Source organism: Hippocampus comes, unplaced genomic scaffold (genome assembly GCF_001891065.2).
Source record: "Hippocampus comes isolate QL1 unplaced genomic scaffold, H_comes_QL1_v1.1 scaffold38, whole genome shotgun sequence".
Taxonomy (NCBI): Eukaryota; Metazoa; Chordata; class Actinopteri; order Syngnathiformes; family Syngnathidae; genus Hippocampus; species Hippocampus comes.
In genome coordinates this window covers 296,969-317,703 of record NW_017805716.1, presented here as the reverse complement: position 1 = coordinate 317,703, position 20,735 = coordinate 296,969, and the positions used below count along the sequence as shown (strand labels likewise).

Below are 20,735 nucleotides of genomic sequence, written 5' to 3'. Positions count from 1 at the left end.
ATGCCAAGGAGCCAGACGTGATTGGCGCGTGACGGCGTGACGTATTAGCTATAACATCCCAAACCAGGAAGTGAAAGTGAACGTCGAAAAGGGCAGATTTGGTTGATAATTTTCATTCCGCCTTTTTATGGCAACGGGCAACTGGGATCCCGACGCCGTGAGAGTCACGACATTCCGCGGCGAGCGGTGTCATGTTCGGACTGAGCTTCCAGGATGAATTGCCCCGATAGACGCCAAGGTGACTAAATCAAATCACGTCCTGGACCCCCTACATCCCCTCCCTCGCCTGGTGGTCGTCGATGTCTTGTTTTGACATCTACAGTTTGACGTAGCGCGATGCTAGCCACCAGGACGGCTGAGGATGAGTCCCCGGAGGTGGAGGAGATGGACACACTGGAGCCCAACTGGTGCTGGTTCTACCTGGCCGAGTGCGGGGTGTGGCACATGTTTGAGGTACTGTACCGGACAGTACACGTGAGATTGCTTGTTTTTCCCCACCATAACAATAGGTGGCCATACGGGTATTCCGTGACGTGTACACGTAGGCGCCATATTAGAATACTTTGCACATAACGTACAAATTGTGAAGGATAATCACGATCGATACATATTTCCATACCACGTCTGATATTGATTTATTACTTCCCACTTTAGTTTGCAGCATTTCAAAAAATATTTTGTGGAACTCAACTTCAACGTCAAGAAGAGAAAACAGGAAAATGAATTTTCTTTTGTCATTTAGAAATGTTCTATATCAATTTAGTCAAATGAGGAAAATTAATTTTGTTTTGTCATTTTGAAATGTTCTATATCAATTTAGTCAAATGAGAATTGTCATATTTCACATGGCAATTTTGTGCACTTTTTTTCTAGAAAAAGAAAATCCAGGTTTGTATTACTGGATTTTTTTTTAACTGGCCTAATTCTGGCGAGATTTATTGAAGCCATCTGTTTTGTATTCATTTTTTCTTCACTAGAGTGACGAGTGAGCGAGAACCTATCCCAGTTGCTAACCATCCTGCTGTTTTTCATTATCGTGTTTGCATAGTATACATTCTGATTACGTTGGTCATAGCCGATTTTCAAAGTGTTAACATACACCAGAGACAATACATTTTGGTTTGTGTTTTAGCATTCTTTTGTGGCACTCCCTGTTCATTTTAGTCACTTTGGGTCACTCCTGGAAAAAAAAACAACAACAAAAACACCCTCGTAACATGGGTCAAGTTTGGTTCTCGTATTAAAATAATTAAAAAACACTTAACGGTGATGAACGGGGTGATTTCATGGCAGATCGACCCGAGCGCCGCCTGCTCCGTGACCAGTGCTCAGATCGAGCAGTGCTACACCCGGAACCAGCGCGGCGTCATGGAGTTCTACACGGCCAAGTACACGTACCGGCTGGACTTCTCGGGTACGACACTGGCGAGATAAATTACGTTTAGGTCGGTTGTTCCGCTCATGTTTGTCCGTGTTTTTGCCAGTCATGCGGCAGGTCAACTTGACGACGGGGAAGCAGCGGCCGATCAAGCGCTCCCTTCACTCGGCAACGGGTTTCAGGTGAGAGTGGGGCGTTAAGATCATGTCATGGCACCGTCGAATCTGGTGTATGGCCTTGGCTTCACCTTTAGGTTCATTTGCGACAACCTGGCCTTGCCCGTGCCGTGTCACTGGGAGAGGATCAACACGGACGAGCCCTATCAGGTACAAAAAAAAAAAGTGATAGCTCAATTTATTGAGATACTTTGATTCACTGTAAATCTAAACATGCTGTAGACGAGCAGACAAAATAGCTCCAATGTCTCAGTAATAACCTTGAAACGACTTATATTTGAACAACAACAGGTGCAGCCATAACATACGGCAATATTCACTGACACAGCTTCTTTATCCTCTGCGAAGATCCACATGAATAGTATTTCCACTCATTTCAATTAGGAAAAATGACTTGTGATCTGGAGTAAATCCAACTTGTAAGTCGAGGCACCACTTTTTCGTGATGTCTAATTCCCTGCTCTTTATTTGTTTTTGTGTGTGACAGCTGGTCCAGTTGGGCCGAGACACCTACGAGTTTAAAGAAGTGGGCCGACTGTACGAAAGGACAATGGATCGACCCATCAAATCCATCCAGAGGATTCAGAATTTGGACTTGTGGGAATTCTTCTGCAGGTCGGTGGACTCGCGGGGGAAATTCTGCCTCTAAAGTGGCAAGTCACGCTATTGTTAATCGTGGTCTTGTGCAATGCGCTCATAAATTCCTCGCCGGCGCCATAAGATGCACTCGGAAATAATTTCCTCCGCTTACTAGCTCGCTTTTGTTTCGTGAAAGTTAACAAAAAGCCAGAAACCAAATGATTTCTCAAAGTATAACTGTTCAAAAAAAAACAAAATTTTGTTTCCTGAAATATGAGAAAACTCTTCAACTTTATTCGCATAACTTCAATTTCTGTTTCTGGTGGGTGATTTTTTTTTTTTTTTTTTTTTTGCCCTTACAGTGTGGCTCTTATTCTCCCTTCCTCACAATCCAATGTGTTTGTGTGTTTCCCCTTTCCAAAGGAAGAAAAGGCAGCTGAGAAAAGTGAAGCGCACTCTTGATATTGAAGAGCGGATGCTTTTCCACGGCACGGGGCACAACAACATCCAGGCCATCTGCATGTTTAACTTTGACTGGCGTCTCACGGGAAGCAACGGCGACGTCTACGGGAAAGGTACAAAAGTGACTCCGCTTGGCTGGTGATCGTTTCTGACGAAAATGCCTTTTCCTGCTTCTCAGGCAGCTACTTCGCCCGGGATGCCAAGTACTCCAGTAAGTTCTGCCACAACACGGGCAAGCACAACAACAACCTGCAGCGGCACGGGCTGGCGCCCCCCATTTTCGCCAGCGAGCCGTCCTACAAGAGCATGTTTTTGGCACGGGTGCTGGTGGGCGAGTACACGCTGGGCCACCCGCTGTACTGCCGCCCGCCCTCCAAGGACACCAGCCTCACCAACTTCTTCGACAGCTGCGTGGACGACACGGCCAACCCGAAAATATACGTCATTTTCGACAGCAATCAGATCTACCCGGAGTACCTGATCGAGTTCTACTGAGATCGTGGCGCACTCCCGTCGCCTGGAGTGACGAGCACTTCAAGTGACGTCATGGCAATTCTGTGCCTAAGTAGAGCATGAATAATCTCAAGTGCCTTTGATGAGGACAATGACATCGCTGTGGGGACTTTGTTTTTCCACTGCGCCCACCCTAGGGATATTGATGAAAAATAGCTCTGGCAAAGAAAAAAATAGTCATGAAACTTCACTGATAAATCCTCGTGGCTGTTTTGTGCATATGTATTGGCGCTGAACATCCCTCATGGTCTCCACATGTGTAGCACTGTGTTGACAATTAACCGCAACACGGAATGTCGCTTTGCTATGTGTGCATCACAAATCATCTTGTTAAGATGTCGCATTTCTTTGTGCGTCTGTGTACACCACAGCGATCTTGAGGAGAAGAGCAAGTGACGGAATTCGCCACAAGGTGGTGCAATAGTACAAGTATGGTTTCAGAGAAACTTAGTCAAATTATGTTCAGAAATTTGTGTAATTTGCACATTATGTGACTAATAAATGTTTTATTTGCATTGAGCAAGTTGAGGTGAAGTTGGATAAATATAGAGCTGAATTTGTCTTGTAATTATCAGATAACAGTCCAAAATAAACGCAGTGCGTTGTGTGATGCTAACGATGCTAACAACATATCCGGGTATTTTGGGGGCTGCGAATTGTGACGTCATGGCGTACGCAGCACGTACAGACAGCGTTGATGATTAACAATGTAACCCAATGACAAATCTAAACTTCCCAACCTCCAAAAATACCGAATTTATAAAAATAAAATTGACGTTCCCTCGCCTTCAACGATTGCCCTTTTCCCTATCAAATAGACAAATATCGTCGTTCCCAACCACACACACACATTCCGCCTCTACGCACGGCGAGGAAGATCATGATGAAGGCCATTTGAGGACTTTTTAACCTCCTAAAAAAAGTTAAAATGGCCCACAAATCTTCAGTACTCCCTTCAGGGTGACATACTGACATGAGACTTTTTATTCATTATTTGCCCCTGCCACGCCCGATCAACTGTTTGTCATTTATACATTTGTCCCGCAGAGGGCGCTGTTGCTTCAGAAACAGTCGAACAATGGTCGCCAATCCTTTCTTGTCGACTGTTTTACAACCCATCACAAACACGCACTTTCACTCACGGAATCCTGCAGATTGAAACACACTCATGGAGTGCACAGACACACTGACTGTCAATGGTTTCTTGTTTAAACCGAAGCACGAGCTCATAGGAATAATCATTTTCACGATATATTCAGTTGAGCTGACTTCAGTTAGTCGTCAACACCTGAACGGTGAGCATGAACTTTGCTTATCTGACATCTACGCTGTGTATGCGTTGTCGCTCCGCAGCCGCAAATAAGCGACTTATCGGCCTGAAAAGTACTTTAGTGAAAGATCAATGTTCCCGAGCATATGTTCCTCTGCTTGTCCGCAGAGCGATGGAGGGGAGCCGGAGGAAATCTTTCATCTGCCCCGCTTCCTTCCTTGCTGCGTGTTTGGCGTGGGCCAATAAAACAAGCAGGTGCTGCGGCAGGCCTGCTGGGAATGCGAGCCACATGTGAGTAGAACCTTCTGAAGTTGACTTTTTATGGCTTTTACTGGCAGCCGGCTGAAGCTATACGACACGCCGAAGCCACCCAAACTACATTGAGACAAATGACATTTTATGCACGCTCAAGAGAGCCAAAACTCGCAACGCGATTCACAGTAATTCGTTGGCAATTTTTTTTTATTCTGCACAAAATGTTCAGTTTTTCCTTACAAAACACATTCCCTAATTGAAACGACACGACCATAAAAGACTTGTCATCATGTAATGTTTGGTTTGCTGCTACGAATGCATTCGGTGTTGTTTTGTGTATTGGGAGATTTTTCAGGTGGCTGTCAGCCTGCTACATGTGAACAGTGTTGGTAGCTGAGAGTTCTTAGGTGATGGAAGGAGCCATTTCATTGTTTTTATAAAGTTCTAAATGTCTGCAAAAGAAATAAAATGAGGGTCAGATCAAATGGGTGGGCCATGAGAATAAAGTGGTAAAATTGGCCCTCATACTCCTTGGCCAAGTCACTATAGTCCAGTTTCTGTGTGCGATCGCGCTTCCTTGTTACATCATAGCAGCACGACATAAAGTAAGCAACAAAACAGTATTAATAAATTAACACATGATCACACGAGAAACAAACATGTGAAAGAAGTTTTTACCGGCACGATTTATCTGTGGTTTTTGCGGGCACAAAAGGCGTCCGAGCTTTGGCACCACTTTTTTTTTGTTTTGTTTTCTTTTTTGAGTCACCTCACAGTTCATTTCAGCGCCTCACAAATTTGGCAACCGTGGCTTCTCGTTTAAACTGAAAGTTGGTCCGTCCTGGTGGCGAGCCCCTGCCTCTCCATGATGTTCCACAGCTTGCGCAGGTTGGAGCGCGTGATGGCGTCATCGGGCTTGAGGCGCAGCGCCCGCAGGTAGTTGGCCTCGGCTTCGGCCAGCTTTCCGTTCAGGTGGAGGATCGCGCCCAAGTTCATGAGCGCCGCCGGGTACTGAAGGTTGCAGACGGTCATACAGTGAGTTAGCAGGACGGTCAATCTGAGTCACAATCGGGTGGTTTTTGGTCCAGGGATAATCCAAGGTCCGGCTAGCGGAACCCGGTTTGAAAACCACTCGGTGTCGAGTTACACGCGCGACAGCACCGGTGGCGACCTTGACTGGATGCGTGGGAACGGTTTTATATGTCCGCCATCAAAGCCGTAGAGCAAGACAACCCCCACCCCGCGTCTTGTCGCTTTGCTGACAACTTTATGTATCGAGTTGCCGCGGCGCCAAGCACGCAGACGTTCTGCTTTTGGTTTCACGCGACAATAAAATGAGTCGAGTCACCAGAAAATGACGCTAGGAAAGCAGCTTCTCCATCTTGTGTAAAAAAAAAAAAAAAAAAAAAATTTAAAGGCCTACGTGGCTTCCGGGAAACTCTAAATTACCCCTCGCAGACAAAACAACACACTTTTTCTTTTCGAAGTGACGTATTCATCGTGCACAGCGGCAGGATGGAATCGTGCCGCATGAACCGATATCGTAAACCCGATACTTACGTCTGGTCGTAGGCCAGCTGCACGTTGGTACTGCTTCTCGGCCGCCTGGTTTAGACTGGCCTGCCTGAAAAGACGGCAACGTGTCAACCCCAAAGTCAAAACGAGCTCCGCCGGATGGTTTTCAAAGCTAACCTGAGCATGTGGGCCGCGCTGAAAACCACGTCGAACTCCGTTCCTTCCAACTCGGCGGCCCTTTCCGCCATCTCCGCTGCCTCGACCAGTCGCGACTGCTCCAGCAGGAACTGACCTGCGAGGAGAGAAACGGAGCTGGTGAAAAAGATCGGCGTCAAGGGAACTAAACAGGAAGATGGCGAGTGAGCCACAAAGATGCTTTTGAGTTATTTTGCATCTTTTCCTAGTGCGCCAGTCACAACTTCCTGCCCCGGAATCTCAAGACGATGAACTGTGACGTGTCTGACGTTCCGTCAGGCACGTTCGGTCTGTCCCGCAAACAATGGCAGGAAGCCCTTGCTTGTGCTGAGCATCTTCCTAATAAAACGGCCGACAGATATCAGGCGCACGTTCAGGGCTCACCCCGTGAACCCCGGACACACTCGAGCAGCCAGATGTGAGATAACGTGCCAAATAAATATCATGTATTACAAGAGCCTGCAAGATAACGCGGAGGGGAAAGGGGAAGCGGCGCCATCCAAAAACAGCAGCGCTCCACCTCGCCAGGTGCCAGAGCAAGTCAAGGGAGAGAAAAGAAAGACGATAAGGTGGACGAAACGGCCGGTCTAATTCCTGGTTCGAGTTACTTGGAAGCCAATAAGTCCGCCACAAAGCTCACACCCGAGTCCCAAAAGTGAGTACATGATTCACTCACGCAACCCCTGACCCCTGTCGGCGACTTCCGACCAATGTGGACCCGCGGACCCCGTCGACAGCCTCGCAGAACCGAGGATCGCTGGCACCGCCACGCCCACCGTCATCAAAGAGCCCATCAAAACCGAACGCTGCTGGAAAACCATGGGCGACTTCACCAAGCAAACAAGTTACCCGAACAATGGATCACTTCCTACCCCCCCCCCCGGAACAAATTCCCTCAGCAAACAGTTGCCCCCCCCCAATTCAACATCCTGCTGTTATTTGTTGAGCCCCCGCATAATTACAAAGTGTTATCAGGTTACGCCAAAGACTGAAAAGCCTGAATGTAAAGCCCAGACCGGAACAGCGCGGCACTTTGGACTTTCAAGTTCTGTGTGAGTTTTTATTTTTTCTGGGGGGGTGGGGGGGTCTTACCATAGTGCATGTAGCAGTTTCCTTTCATGGGGTCCAGTTCGATGGCTCTCAGGTAGTACTTTTCAGCTTCTGTCTTTTGTCCCTGGAAGAAGATGGAGATTTCACTTTGACCTTTCCTTTCTGCGTTTGACTCCTTTAGGACGACAACCCCCCCAAAAATGTTATCTGAGGGGCTGATCTAATAAGGAAGCCGAGTAATTGCATGATAAGTCTGTCCATTGTCCAGAGTTGCGCTGATCTCCGGCTCCTGCCGATGCGCAGGGGCCACAAGGAGGTCGGTCCACCAACACTTGGAGGTGTTGAGGTGGAGTCTGTTCAGTTCTTGGCCCCGTGTCTTCACTCGAGGAAGGAAAGAGGTCAAATATCCCGTAAGGGTTTATGCAGGGCACCTCCCACACTCAAACTGGACTCAGCTGTGAACACATCTGTTGTCACATCGGTGTCAAGGAGTTTTTTTTTTAACTCTGGTTGGAAGGACAGGATGGTTTTTTTTTTTTTGTTCCCCCCCCCTGCAGCTGTTGCAGTGCAAGGAGACATTTGGGTATCGGTGTATGTGTGTGAGTGCTCGGAGAGTTGATATGTGTTTACGTGTACAGAAATGAATACGCTGGAAATGACTCGTGACCTGCAGACACCTCCACGGTCACTTTTTAAAGACTCTCTGGCAGCAGTTTTGGACCAGGATCTTTAAAAGACTGCTCTGGGCGTCGTCTCATGTTATGTCTTTTTCTGTTCCATGCAACGTACTATGATGGACAGCAGTTTTCCGTAAGTGAGGTGGGCCGGTATATGGTCCGGCTTGACCCTGAGGGACTCCTTGTACCAGTGACTTGCCTCCTCCAGCTTGTTCAGTCTCATGTAGGCCTCTCCTGGAAACAGGAAACAACGGGTGAGGGTTGAACCCTTTCAGGGACGGCGGTGACTACAGTGGACAGCTTATCAGGTTCTCGTTATTGGCGCATGAAAGGGTTCATGGGAAAAGTAAAGTCCGCCGGTGTTGCCCTAACAAGTTCCTCAAGGACAACCGGTATCTTGTAACATCCATAATGCTGGGAAGACCAATCAGGAAGAAACGTGCGGTTGGCCCTTGCAGTGACATGACATCGACATGACATCAGCAGCCCCCCCCCCCCCCCCCTCCAACTTTATCCTCACTGAGCGCTCAAGCGGACCATCTCGAGTCTAAGCTTCACATTCATGTCATTAGTGTTACAATAACAAGGCGTTGGATTTGATTTATTCCCTGGGTTAGCTTCAATCCTCTCCAGTGGAGGTGCACGTTGAGAAGCGCCGCCGCCGCCGCCGCTGTTTACTTTGGCCACGCTTTTGAACATTTGTTGAATCCACTTGAAAGCCCCTCTCGTGCCGGATCATCCAACGAGAAGTTCTCATCAACACATCTCCGGCCAAAGTCAGCACCGGACGACATTTGTTTGCGTTGACTGCCATGGTGGGGGCCATTTTTTTTTTTTTTTCTAAAAGTGGGTGTCGCCGGATTTATGAGTTTCACGTTTGCGTAATGCAAAACAGCAATCGGCTTACCCATCATGTTAAAAAGGCTGTGCGGCGCAAACTGCCTGGGCATCCGCTGCACTGCCTGCTTGTAAATGGAGAGGGCCTCCTGTAGAATACCAAAAAAAAAAAAAAAATCAAAAAATAGTCCTCGCAAATTGTCATGATGAATATTTTTTATTTTTTTTTCTGTACCTCTTGCTGGCCCTGCTCGTGCAGCAGCTTCCCCAGGTTATACAGGCAACTGGTGACTGAGCTCTTGTGGGTGTGGGGGTCCTTCAGATTCTCGTCGGGAATGTTGGCGCAGGTCACAAAGGTCCGCTTGGCCTCTTCCAGGCTGCCCCGGTTCATCAGGATGATTCCCGTGTTCAGGTAGGCGGCTGCGGCGCGGAAACGAGGGAAGGGTGAGGTCGATGAATCGATTCTTCAATCGCTTGGGATGAATCGGAAATAGCCCGATATCGCCTCGGAGACGAAGCGCGACCCTTTTGTCTGGGTCGGATTTTCCTTACATGCTAGCGTCGGCCGACTCCCAATCGCCAGTTTGTAGTAATGAAGCGCCTCTGAAAATCTCTCCTTTTCCTGCAGCAGCAAACCCCTGGAAGACATCAAGACGGCGCAATCGGATTACATCTCGGAGATACGGAACACATTTAGAAATCATTTGGCAACTTTTACTCTCGCTGGTAAGGGGGAGTCACTTTGTGTTATTTCCCCAAATACGGAACGAGGTCAAGTTTCGGATGAAGCTCCCGAGCGCTATGTTCTCATTGCCCTTGTTTCTTCTAACCCAGGGGTGTCAAACATACGGCCCGCGGGCCGGAACCGGCCCCCAAGGAGGTTCAATCTGGCCCGCAGGATAATTTAAAAGTGAAAAAAAAAATGCATGAAAGACAGAATATTTTTAATAAAATGCAATTCACGGATTATCCGCTAGGGGGCAGACCGTTTTGATCAGAGTAGAAGACAACATTGTTTTGATCAGAGAAGAAAACAGCAGTCTCAATCCGGCACTGAGACAGACCCAACACAGCAGACGGTATCAATGCGCCAATGCTTCTTTATACCAAAACAAAGGACAGACATGATATTTTGGTTATTTAGAGCAGAGGATGGAATAATGTTAACGGTCCGGCCCACTTGACATCGACCGAGTCCCGTGTGTGGCCCACCATGTGAAATGAGTTTGCCACCCCTGTTCTAACCCGTCTATTTTTGGGTTCCTCCGCCTGTCACTCCTCCCGCGTTCACCTGGCGCTCTGCCTCCCTCGGTATGCGACGAATGTGATCAGCGTGAATTCCCGTCGCGCCGGCCGGGGAGGGCGGGAGAGCGGGCGGCGGGCGTCTTTCACACTCACAGGTTATACAGCATGTCGGCCATGTTCCCCCTGTTGTGCAGAGCGTTTCGGTACGCTTTCTCCGCCTCCGCCGTCTTGCCTTGGCTCTTCAGAACGTTTCCTAAGTTGCCCCAGGCTGCGGAAGACATCGACGCGCACCGTCAGGCTGGATAAAGTCTCGTCGAAGAGGAAGCCGAAGGACAGTCAGCCCATCTTACCTTTGGCAGGGTTGACGCTAATTCCCGACTTGTACAGATTCTCTTCGTTGCTCCAGTCCCCGTTCCTTTGAACGGTCCTCAGTCCGTTGAGGAGCACCAGCGCCAAACACAGACTCGCCAGCGAAGCCTTGCAGCCTCTCCGTCTCAGTCTGACGTACGCGCTTCTCACCCCGGCGGCCACCAGTAAACAGAAGCCGATGCTGGGAATGTAGAGGACCCGCTCGGCGATGACGAAACCCACGTAAAAGAAGAGGTTGGAGGCCGGGATGAAAGGGAGCGCGAGTAAGGCCAGTGAGAATATCACCAGGTTTTCCGTGGGCGGTAGCGACAACCGAGGAGGGCGGTCGTCAAGTCCGGCGGAGCCATTCGCGACGGTTTTTGGCGGCCCCGAATCCGTGTTATGGTTCGTGTCGGGGGCGTGGTAACCGTTCCCGTTGGCGACCGATTTCCCATCGGTTGCTTTCCCGTCGGCGTCCTTCCCTTGCGAGGTGGGGCCGTGAAACCCGAACCAAGTCAGGAGAACGACTCCTCCGTAAAAGGCGAGCGTGTGAAGATTGCGCCAGTCGGTCCAGGATCTCACCAGGGGCACCGCGTCCATGGACCAGTCGAAACTCAGCTTGTCGGGGCAGAGCAGCAACCAGGCGTTGGCGGCGGGCAGGTGGAGGAAAGTCAGCGTCCGCGTGAGCAGATGCGGCGAGTCGGCCGCCGGGTTGTCCGAGTTGGAGAAGTTGGGAGGCTTGTTGCCCATCCAGTAGATGCGGGCCGACAGCAGGACCGCGCCCCAGGTGGCCAGAACGGCGAGACTGGGCAAAACTTTCAAGTCCTTCTTCTGAAACATAGCACAAAGACAGCGGTCGAGTCAAGAAAACAAAATGACCCCCAAATCGGTTTCGACGGCTTCAGACGACAGAATAGTCGTCTATCTGTTATTGCGCCGTATATTGGTACCTCGGCGTAGTCTGGATGGAAGCGGACTTTCCCCGGTCGGCCGTCGGGGTTGCCTCGAGTGTGACCGCTAATCAGCTTAGAACTCATTGTGTCGGTGTGCAGATACTGTTTACATCGCATAAGAACCTTAATCCCGCCGCCGCGAGGTCGGCTGTCACGCAACACTTTCAAACTTATTTCATTGCTCTCCCGACGAGTTTTTTTCGTCCGATTTTAATATCCGTTAGCTGATGTCAGACGTCTCGGAGGTGAAGGTCAAACACTTTCCCTGCGACGTAACCTCAGTGACGACCACCGAAATGTCGTCCGCCGCCTCTTTCGTGAACCCGTTTTGTTATCTCCCAGCTCGTCATTCGGCACGAACTCCATTTGAACCCGATCCGAGAGACCACAACGTTAAAAACTTGTTGTCCATAACAAAAGCGCACGTCGGGATTATCGTTAAGAGGTTTAGCGCGGCCTACTGGCTCCGGCTCGGCTGTTGATTTCCAGTAAGGGGAGGGGGGGGGGGACCATGAGAGGGTCAACAGGGGGCAGGCGACCCTCAACTCCCGCTTGGAGGCCGTCGATGTCGGTTTTGGAGTACTTTGACACACAATCGGAGAGACGTGGTTCTTTGCGGTTCCAGGAAAGCAGATGAGCTTTATTTTAGCCTGAACAGCTTCGCGTGCCCCCCCCCTCCCCCCGCCCTCATTGTTCCATAATTGCTTCTTTCGAGCGTGACTGTCAATCTTCACCCTAATCAGTTTTTTTTTTTTTTTTAAGTGCTTCCAGTGAATCAAATAAGCGGCCTTGCAGGTGCAAACTGCTTACTTAAGCAGCGCGTCCAATCTCCCAAGATTGCAAAACACTGACGCGATGTATCCAGTTTCTCGGAAATATTCTGTGTTGATGATTCCCTCGAATGGCTTTTGGGCTTTCTTTTTTGCCAAACTGAAGCGCAAAATCCGGGGGCCTGCGTCCCACCAAATTATTACTCCAAACTCTTAAGTACAATAACAAAAAAAATAATAAATGCCGAGATCCAGCCGGAATGAGGATAATAACACTCGGTTTTGTTCTCGATCTTCTTGAGGGTGTTGATTTTTTTTTTGCGGGGGGGAAACCACACTGACAATTAATTAGGAGCATCCGTGACGCACGGAACGTTCCGCAACACCGCAAACTGCCGCCTCCTTTCAAATAGACTGCTACTAAAATAAACGCAGCGCTTGGCTGCAAGTCATCCCCGGAGGTGGTGAACCACAATAGATGATTCGGGTAATTATTAGCCTGTACGTCAAACTAGGAAACAAGTGTTTGGAATTATTTCGGTCCGCGTTGGGTTTTATTTGGAACGCTTGAAGAGCTGCTTCATATCTTCCACGATGGCCCCAAAGATTTTCTTTTAACCCCTTTCGGGTACAGCGGCCACGACGGGCGGACAGCTTGCCATGTTAGGTGTCGGCGAACCGCGTCCAGCTTTTGAAGCTTCGACGAAGCAGTCCAAAGATTTGAGCGGATTTAATGTTATGCTGCTGTTGTACTTTTGAGATGTGGACCAAATATTGCACAGGAAGCAAATTTAGACACTGGTTGATCTGCCCCCCCCCACCCCCCCTTTGTCTTTGTCTCCCCACTCTACTCTCTCCTCCCATCCTCGCTTTCCCCATTTGAAATCTCATCTCAGTCTGATTAGGGAGGAAATGGAACGCCGGCCGGAGCGCATCTACCGGCCGATTTGCATTTCCTCGTCCCCGCGTTGGGGGAAATCTTTGGAATTGACGTTACGAAAAAGCCACCGTTGCTTCTTTCGCCTGAAAACTGGAGACTCTTGCTCAAAGGGGAAGCAAAAAAAAAAACGGTCCGTTCCCAAGACCGGGGACCAGATAAAGCGAGGGAAATGAGAGCATAGTTTCCCTCTCCCGCATCCTTCGTCGCTTTGTGTTCCCAAGCGTCTCTTTTTGAGACGTCTGGCTCATTATCGAGGAAACAATTGCCCCTGCGGCCGAGCCCGTCGAGTAACGAGCTCCCTGCCAAGATAACCGCGACTGGGCCCCCGTGCAAGGAGGGTACTGGCGATGGTGATAAATGAGCCAGATGCGGTGGCGGCAGGGGCGGCGGTTGGCAACCAGGAACCCCCCCCCCCCACTTGCCGCCTGGCAGCCGGTGACGTGCCTGCACTGAAAGATTTGTCACGACGGCTTCGAACAATCGCTGGGAGTGATGAAATCTTCCAGAGAGCGCTGCAAGCGCTCGGAACAATTGAAGGGGGGGGGAATGGAAGACTTCCAGGTTTTATTTCGCACACCATCCCCGCCGATTTCCCTCTTTGCTGCGATATATTTTGAATACACTTTGGAAAACAGGTGCGAGACACATGTTCCCGCCCCTGCGAACCATCTCACAAAAGGTGAAGGTTAATCATGCCGGACAGATTCTCGATGAATGGATCGTAATTGCCGCAGAGACGGTCATTTTTTTTTTTTTTTTTTTTTTGGAAGCTTCCGGCAAAGCACTCGGAAAGCTATGTGTGTCCTTGCCCAATTTAGCCAAGGAGAAAATGTTTTTCCTGGAAATGCACTCGTGTGTTTCAAGATCTCGATCGCGTTTGTGTTTACGGCCTCATTTGGAAGCCCCGCTGCAATGTTTTGCGTGGGATTGGAAACTTGGGTGTGTTTTGTTGCTTAGCGTGCGACGAATGAGCACGGCTTAGTTTCCTCGCGCGGACCAACAGCTTCCCTAATTGCACGAGCTGATTTAAAATCGCAAACGGCGCGTGACGCCCGCCGTTTCCGCGCGAGCCAATTTCAAGAACGCGGCCGTGCAACCGAATCCCCCCCGCCTTTTCCCCAGTTTTACCTTTCCGAACGGGAGCAGGAGCGCCTGGCGGAATGTGAGTCGATGGAAGACGAAGAGGTCGTAGACGGCCAACACCGCCAGCACCGTCACCCCCTGCTCCTTCCAAAGCATGCTAGCCGCCGCGCACCACAAGCTGCCCGCCATCCACGTCCAGCGGCGCGCCGCCGAGCCGCCCGGGCCGCGGCATCGCCTCGCCCGAAGTCCGCAGTGTCTCGCGTAGCACAGAAGAGACAGCAAGAAGAACAGAGCCGCCCCGACGTCCGCCCTCCCGACCACGCCGGCCACCGCCTCCGTGTGCACCGGGTGAGCGGCGAAGAGCAGGCCGGCCAGCAGGCTCCACGGTCCTCCGCCCAACAGCGGGCGGCTGAAGGCGGTGAAGGTGGCCGTCACCAGCCCGTGAAGGGCGACGTTGAGCAGGTGGTAGCCGAACGGCCGCAGGCCGTGCAGGGCGTAGTTGAGGCGGAAGGTGAGGGTGCAAAGCGGACGGAAGGACTTGTGGCTGCCGCTGTGGGTGAGCAGGGTGCCCCAGAAGTCGTCGTACAGGATGTTGGTCCACGGGGTCGCCGGGAGAAGATCCTGGTTGGTCTTGATGGCTCGGCTGGAGGAGAAAAAGGAAAATCGAGATGATTAACCCTTTCGTGCGTTGAGCTCACAATAATAACAATTGAAAAAGGATGGAGCGGAGGCGAGGCTTGCCGAGCGGACGCTATTCCTGAGAAAGTAGCACATGGACACAAAGGAAAGGAAATAGGAGGGAGGTTTAAATGAGGGGGGTGGGAAGGAGGAAGAATACATGCTTTGAAAGTCGCTTCGATGGGGATTTGCGTACAGTGCGCAAAAGCTAGCGTTTTTACACGGTGGAAACTTCATCTTCAACCCAACAACGTAGCTATCGGGATTGTTGCTTTTGATATGATTTTAAAAACGCGTGAGTGCCGATCATCGGGGAGGGAAGATCTCATAGAAATAAAACCAAATGACATGAAAAGAAAAAGAAACAGGCTCGCTCAAATGAATATGCGCTACGTGCAAAATATGCTAGCATGCTAGCTTGCCGCCTGCCCGGTTTTCCTCATGGAGGGGGAGGATGTTGACGATCGTGAGCACACTTTCTGTCTTTACGCAGGCATGCCGCGCTTGTCTCGGAAAGCTGAGAGGGTGGGGGGGCGGGGTGGGGGGGGGTTCAGCCAAGGACTTCCTTTGTCTGGAGATTGTACCTTTTTAGCGCTTAGCGCCTAAAAAAAGAGGGCGGGAGAGCTGCCGGGGGGAGTGACAGACTATTTTAAACGTGGCCGAAATTGAATTGTTCCTCTGACGAGCTAGGCGAGAGAGCGAATTTCCCAACATTCTTTTCCCCGACAAGGAAAGTGTTTCTTTTGGAGGCCTGCGCGCCCGCCATGGTGGTGTTCGCGCTTATCGGCCGTGTGACATCATTCTCGTTCTTCGTCGAGCTCCCATTTCGAGACCCCACGCTTCCCCCAGGCTTCTTTCGGTCGTCGTTTATAAATCATTCAAATATTCAAATCAGCGCCGGCCGATCGTCACGGTCGCCCTTTCCATTACGGATGGGTTAAAACGAACGCTCCGAGTACGCTCTTAAAGAAAGCCCCCGTTCATCGGCAAGGTGTCTGTTTTTGTGTTTGGGAGTGTGACGGCTTCATTGAGAACATGGACTGGTCTCCCGTAGTGACAGAAGAAGGGTGTTTTGGGGGACGGTCTCCTTTGTATTCCGCCGCCGTATTTGGGCCACGCCGACAGGCAAGCGACACGGGTCGCTATTCACGATCCTGAAAGTACAGGACGGCTTTTCGGGTTTCCTTTTATATTTTTGTATGAGGCACGTCTAAGATTAGATTTTTTTTTTTTTTTTGCCTCGACTCGTCTGAAAAAATTAGACTTATTTCCTCATTTGCGTGTGTGTTTTTATGATGCAAATGTCGCACTCACCAACCCGAGAATGATCTCACCACCAGTCATTTGTGTTTCCGTGTGCATACAGATGCTCTGAAGCATTGTTACTTTCGCCCCCCCCCAAAAAAATGTCACTCATTTTGTCCCACAGTGGATCTTGCGCAATAATTGAGCAATTTTTTTTTTTTTGCTGCCCTCGAATCGTACGTGAATAGCTGGTCCGCCTAATAAGCAGCAGCAGCGGCGGCATAAATAGCCACCGCGTAATGTAATCACCAGTGGCTGAGTTACAATTCCACTTTTGTTGTCTTGAGTGCATCATCGGACTCCCCCGGCGGCAGATAAATGAGCCCGCGCTCGCCACAAAGGCGACCTTCTTCTTCCCGCTTCTATTTTGGGGAGGCTTTGGGGTTTTCATTGTCCTTTCGACAAATTTCGCTCCTGTAACCTCCATCCATCAACGCCCTCCTCCCGTCTCTCATCTTATCTACAGAATCGCATCCGTGACGGGAGGCCACCTTTTTGGACTCCCCCTCGTGTGGCCCTCGGCGAAACCCCAAAAGATGTCGGATGGTCCTACAAAGCCATACAAAGGACGTCAAAGGCTCGTCCGATGAAAGGTAGGGTGTGAATTGCTCATTGTGAACATGTGGAAATCCGTCCCGTGGTCAATGGAGAAAAATAGTCACCCGAATGGGACGTTTCCTCCTCCGCTATCAACTCTTGGTATCTGCGTCGTTTGTATGTCAGACTTGAGGAAGTGAGCGTCGAGGGTGTGTGCAAACATCAGGCTCGAGCGGCACCGCTGGCAGAACAATGCTCGGGGGGCATTGCTTTCCCACACTGGACTACGGGAAGAAGGACGCGCGGCCCGAAAAAAAATGTCCAGCGAGCATTCGGCCATTGTTGATTGCGCGCCGAGGTGTATTATGAACCCAATTATCCTGAGGTCCGCCCCCTCATTTATCTTTCAGTGGATTGATTCAAGTCCCGTTGCATTCTCGAGGGCTGATCGATCGCCAGGCGCTAAACGGCCGCCGCTGCTGCTGCGTCGGCAAAAATCCTAAGCGGAAAGAAGTAGGAGGTCCCGCCGCATCTTTCCCTGAGTGATGACGTCGATAAAAAAGTCGGTGATGAATCTTTAGGCTCAAGCGGGGAAGGTTTACGGGAAATCGATGGCTAATAAAACCGACGTTTGGCTTCCCCCCCTCGGAGGCCAAGAAAGCACGCAAGGTGCAGGTACCGACTCGGGATTTAACGCCATCCCACATGCCCCCAAAACCTGCGAATTGATCTGAAAAGTCTTGAAGTCATTGTTCTTGAGGAACAAATCAAACTGTTGATTCATTCCAAAGACCACCGGGAACTTTTCCCTCGTACGCATTAAGGTCCCCCGCCCACCCAATAAATCCCGCCGTAAATGCGCCGTGTGACTTCGGCTGTTTTTTCTCCGCGGGCGAACTGATTTAAAATCGACATTTGATGGCGTTACGAAAGCACCCGCGCACAGCCAATTTCCGTTCTTTCAATTCCGGCAAAAGAACGAGGGCGGGAAAAGCCCCTCGGGCGTGTTTGTCGTCGAACCAAATGATCGGTCCAATCAGACTGTCCAAGAGTCTGCGCGGTTAATTACGGCGTCTGACTCGGCGCGACTAATTAGGGTGGTCTCTCCCTTACGCGGCCGGCCGCCTGCTTCCACGGTGATAAATGTGCCGCTTGATTAAAATTTGGAACCGAGCGTTGCTCTGCGACTTGGCCGAAAACAACACGTGAAGCGCAGCTGCGTACGTGCTGGGGATTATAAATTATGACTCCAGGTACGGCCGTGTTTTGCTTTCGACTTACCGTCGAGACTGAATATGGAGCAACACTCCGAGCTTAATCGAAATCAGCTGAATTAAAGACCGAGGATAATGAATGGACCATATCTGTCTGGAATCGATTTCTCGTACATCTCGTTTCCGAAAAGTTATCCGGCGCTCCGGTATGAGGCGTGAGTTTTACTGAGCAACGTGAAATTTGGCAGACGTGACGACCACGAGTTCCAGCGATCGTCAGAAAATGAGATTTTGTCCGATCTTATATGCCAAATTTGAACGGCGAATCCGAGAGAGATCGTCCAATATGGAGGTCCGATTCTGCGACGACTCAAACGTCCATCCAGGGTCCTCCTAAAAGTATCTATGCCATCTATAAATTACGAAATCCGTATCATCCAGTGCGGACGAACGTCTCTGCGGGTCGACTCATCCAAAATTTGGACACAGTCCCGAAATAGAAAGCCTCCATTCAAAAACCACATCTGGCCGACATAAAATAACCTTTTTTATTGCTCGGCCACCTTCTGTCGCTGCCGTGCAGTCGCCGCAGTCCTCGCGGGAGCGATATATACGCCGCGCCATAAACAATCTCCCGAGAGGGACACGGCAGACATGATGTCACGGATCAAATTGAGCGTCTTCTTTCCGTTCCCCCAAAACGCATCTTTCACGAGTCCTTCTTCGCCGTGAACCGTCGGCCATATCTGTAATGAACCCTTTCATGCTCAAATGATAACCTGTGACCTGGTAAGCTGTCCACTGTAGTAACTGCTGTCTCCGAAAACCATATTTTCAATTTTTTTCATCTCAACACGCATAATGCTTCACTACGATGGATTAAAAGTAAAAGTAATATGCGAAAGGCCGAAGATAAAAATGGGGCTCTGGATGTGGCAAAAATCCATTAAAAAGAAATTACTTTCTTGTCACCGTCCATCATGGACGCCTCTCCTTTCATCGCCATCCATGATTTTTTTTTTTTGGGGGAGGGGGGTGGCAGGCCCACCTTCCTCCAATCCGGATCCGTCCCATTCATCATGGCCGCCTTCTCGAATGGGCCGCCTCCACCCGCGATGTGCACTTCATTAGCGGCGCACCTGATATCCACTCGGGTGCCCGCCGAGCCGCATCCCACCGCGAGATCGCCCAGGCGGAAAATTCACCCACTTCAAATCCCTCGGCCGAAGCCGCGGCTCTCGGCGGGTAATCACGCAACATTTGAATGATATCACGCTACGCTGACGCAAACGAATACCTCCTGCATCTCAATGTGACACACATAATAAAAGACGGGAAGGGGGCGGGGAAGCGGGGAGGGGCTGTCACCTGATCCCCCCTTCAACCCGCAGTCATTCATGTTGACTGACGCTCCATCCCTCTGTTTTTTATTTTTTTATTTTTTTATGAGGTGTGAAGCACCAAATCATTTCCACACCCGCACAGACAAGGGAGTCCACCCGCCCGGCTTCAAAAAGCCGCGGATGCATTTTACAAGCGTGAGTTGGACTAACGGTGCGTGAAGCGGAGTCGGCAGCCAAGAGTCTCAGCCTTTATGAGGCATGCCTGCAGCTTCTACTGTACTGTAGTATCTGTGACTGACTGTGAGTCGGTAGGGCTTTAAAAAGCAGAGGGGTCTGGTCTGGTGAGTGATGTGGGTGTCAGCAAATCAGATTGTAGGGTTGGCTGGTGAGTGATGTGGGTGTCAGCAAACGAGATTGTACAGTTGGCTGGCTGTTCGTCAAACGAGCAGTTTTCGTTTCATTTCGTTTGATAAAATCGACAAAGAAAACAAAACGAAATTGGCTTTGTTTTGATTCTTGTAGTTTTTCCGGTTTTCATGTATCGCGCTGCGCGAACCAAGATCAACTGTTATTCCACCCAGACAGCTTCGGATTGTGGCGAACTGATCAAAGTCACTCTCGGACCCAATTTTAGATGTTTAAAAAAATTTAAACAAACAGCAACAATATTTGTGCTCTTGACAGCAGTCTGGACAACAAATTTGACAACGAAAAGTGATAGTGGACGCTAACAGCTAACGGTGAGTCTTGCACATGCCCAATCGCCCCGATTCGCGGTGGCTTTTGGATTACGCCGGTCGGTCGTTTTTCGAAGTACACCTTGACAAAGTGGAAATCCGATGCCGCAATCAGGAACTGCGCTTGCAAGCTTGTTTTTTTGTTTTTGTGAGTTTCTTTTGACAAATCCGCCCCTGAATCCAAACGGGCGCTCTGCTAAAACAAGACATCCATAGCGTTGCAGATGAATCAAAACACATGTTTAATGGTGACACAATGCCAATACAAGCGTTTTGCCTGTTTCTGCTTAAAAGCTAATCATTTGGCGACTTTTCATCGACACTTTTGAAAGACTGCATGTCTTGAGGCAATGTTAGTCATTTCCAAGGAACATTTTTCCTGGCAGGCCAACACGTTGCCGCCCCCTCCCCCCTGACCCCCATCAAGCTGCATAATATTGCCGCACACACGCCACCTCTTCGGCCCACATCTCGCGCCAATATTTATAGACTCCGGGCACATCATGTCACTTAACCAGCCGCGCAACTCAAGCGAGGCTTCCTTGAGGTCTTTTTTTTTTTTTTTCTTTTCAGCAGACTGCGACGATTATCTCCCGCGAGGCAGCGGCGCCATCGGCCAAATCACGTCGTTATGACTGTTTATCTGTCGTTAAGCAGCCGGGAGCGTTGACGACC

The 20,735-nt window shown here is 49.9% G+C and overlaps 2 protein-coding genes across 2 annotated transcripts in view; one reads left to right on the top strand and one right to left on the bottom strand.

Moving 5' to 3' along the window:
- Positions 1-33: 33 nt before the first annotated feature.
- Positions 34-3,722, top strand: LOC109523779 (poly [ADP-ribose] polymerase 11). Its single transcript, XM_019883183.1, has 8 exons — positions 34-238; positions 323-453; positions 1,294-1,414; positions 1,485-1,560; positions 1,632-1,704; positions 2,042-2,169; positions 2,557-2,708; positions 2,774-3,722. The coding sequence occupies exons 2-8, from the start codon at positions 337-339 to the stop codon at positions 3,088-3,090; spliced, it is 984 nt and encodes a 327-aa protein (XP_019738742.1). The 5' UTR covers positions 34-238; positions 323-336; the 3' UTR covers positions 3,091-3,722.
- Positions 3,723-4,825: 1,103 nt separating this feature from the next.
- The window catches only part of tmtc2a (transmembrane O-mannosyltransferase targeting cadherins 2a), a 19,590-nt gene continuing 3,680 nt past the window's right edge, over positions 4,826-20,735 (bottom strand). Inside the window, exons 2-12 of the mRNA XM_019883169.1 lie at positions 14,292-14,889; positions 10,503-11,331; positions 10,306-10,420; positions 9,460-9,545; positions 9,143-9,327; positions 8,978-9,056; positions 8,183-8,304; positions 7,436-7,517; positions 6,326-6,440; positions 6,194-6,257; positions 4,826-5,644 (exon numbers count right to left, since the gene is read on the bottom strand). Coding sequence (XP_019738728.1) covers positions 5,453-5,644; positions 6,194-6,257; positions 6,326-6,440; positions 7,436-7,517; positions 8,183-8,304; positions 8,978-9,056; positions 9,143-9,327; positions 9,460-9,545; positions 10,306-10,420; positions 10,503-11,331; positions 14,292-14,889 — 2,467 coding nt within the window. The 3' untranslated portion in view covers positions 4,826-5,452. The remainder of the gene's footprint in view (positions 5,645-6,193; positions 6,258-6,325; positions 6,441-7,435; positions 7,518-8,182; positions 8,305-8,977; positions 9,057-9,142; positions 9,328-9,459; positions 9,546-10,305; positions 10,421-10,502; positions 11,332-14,291; positions 14,890-20,735) is intronic.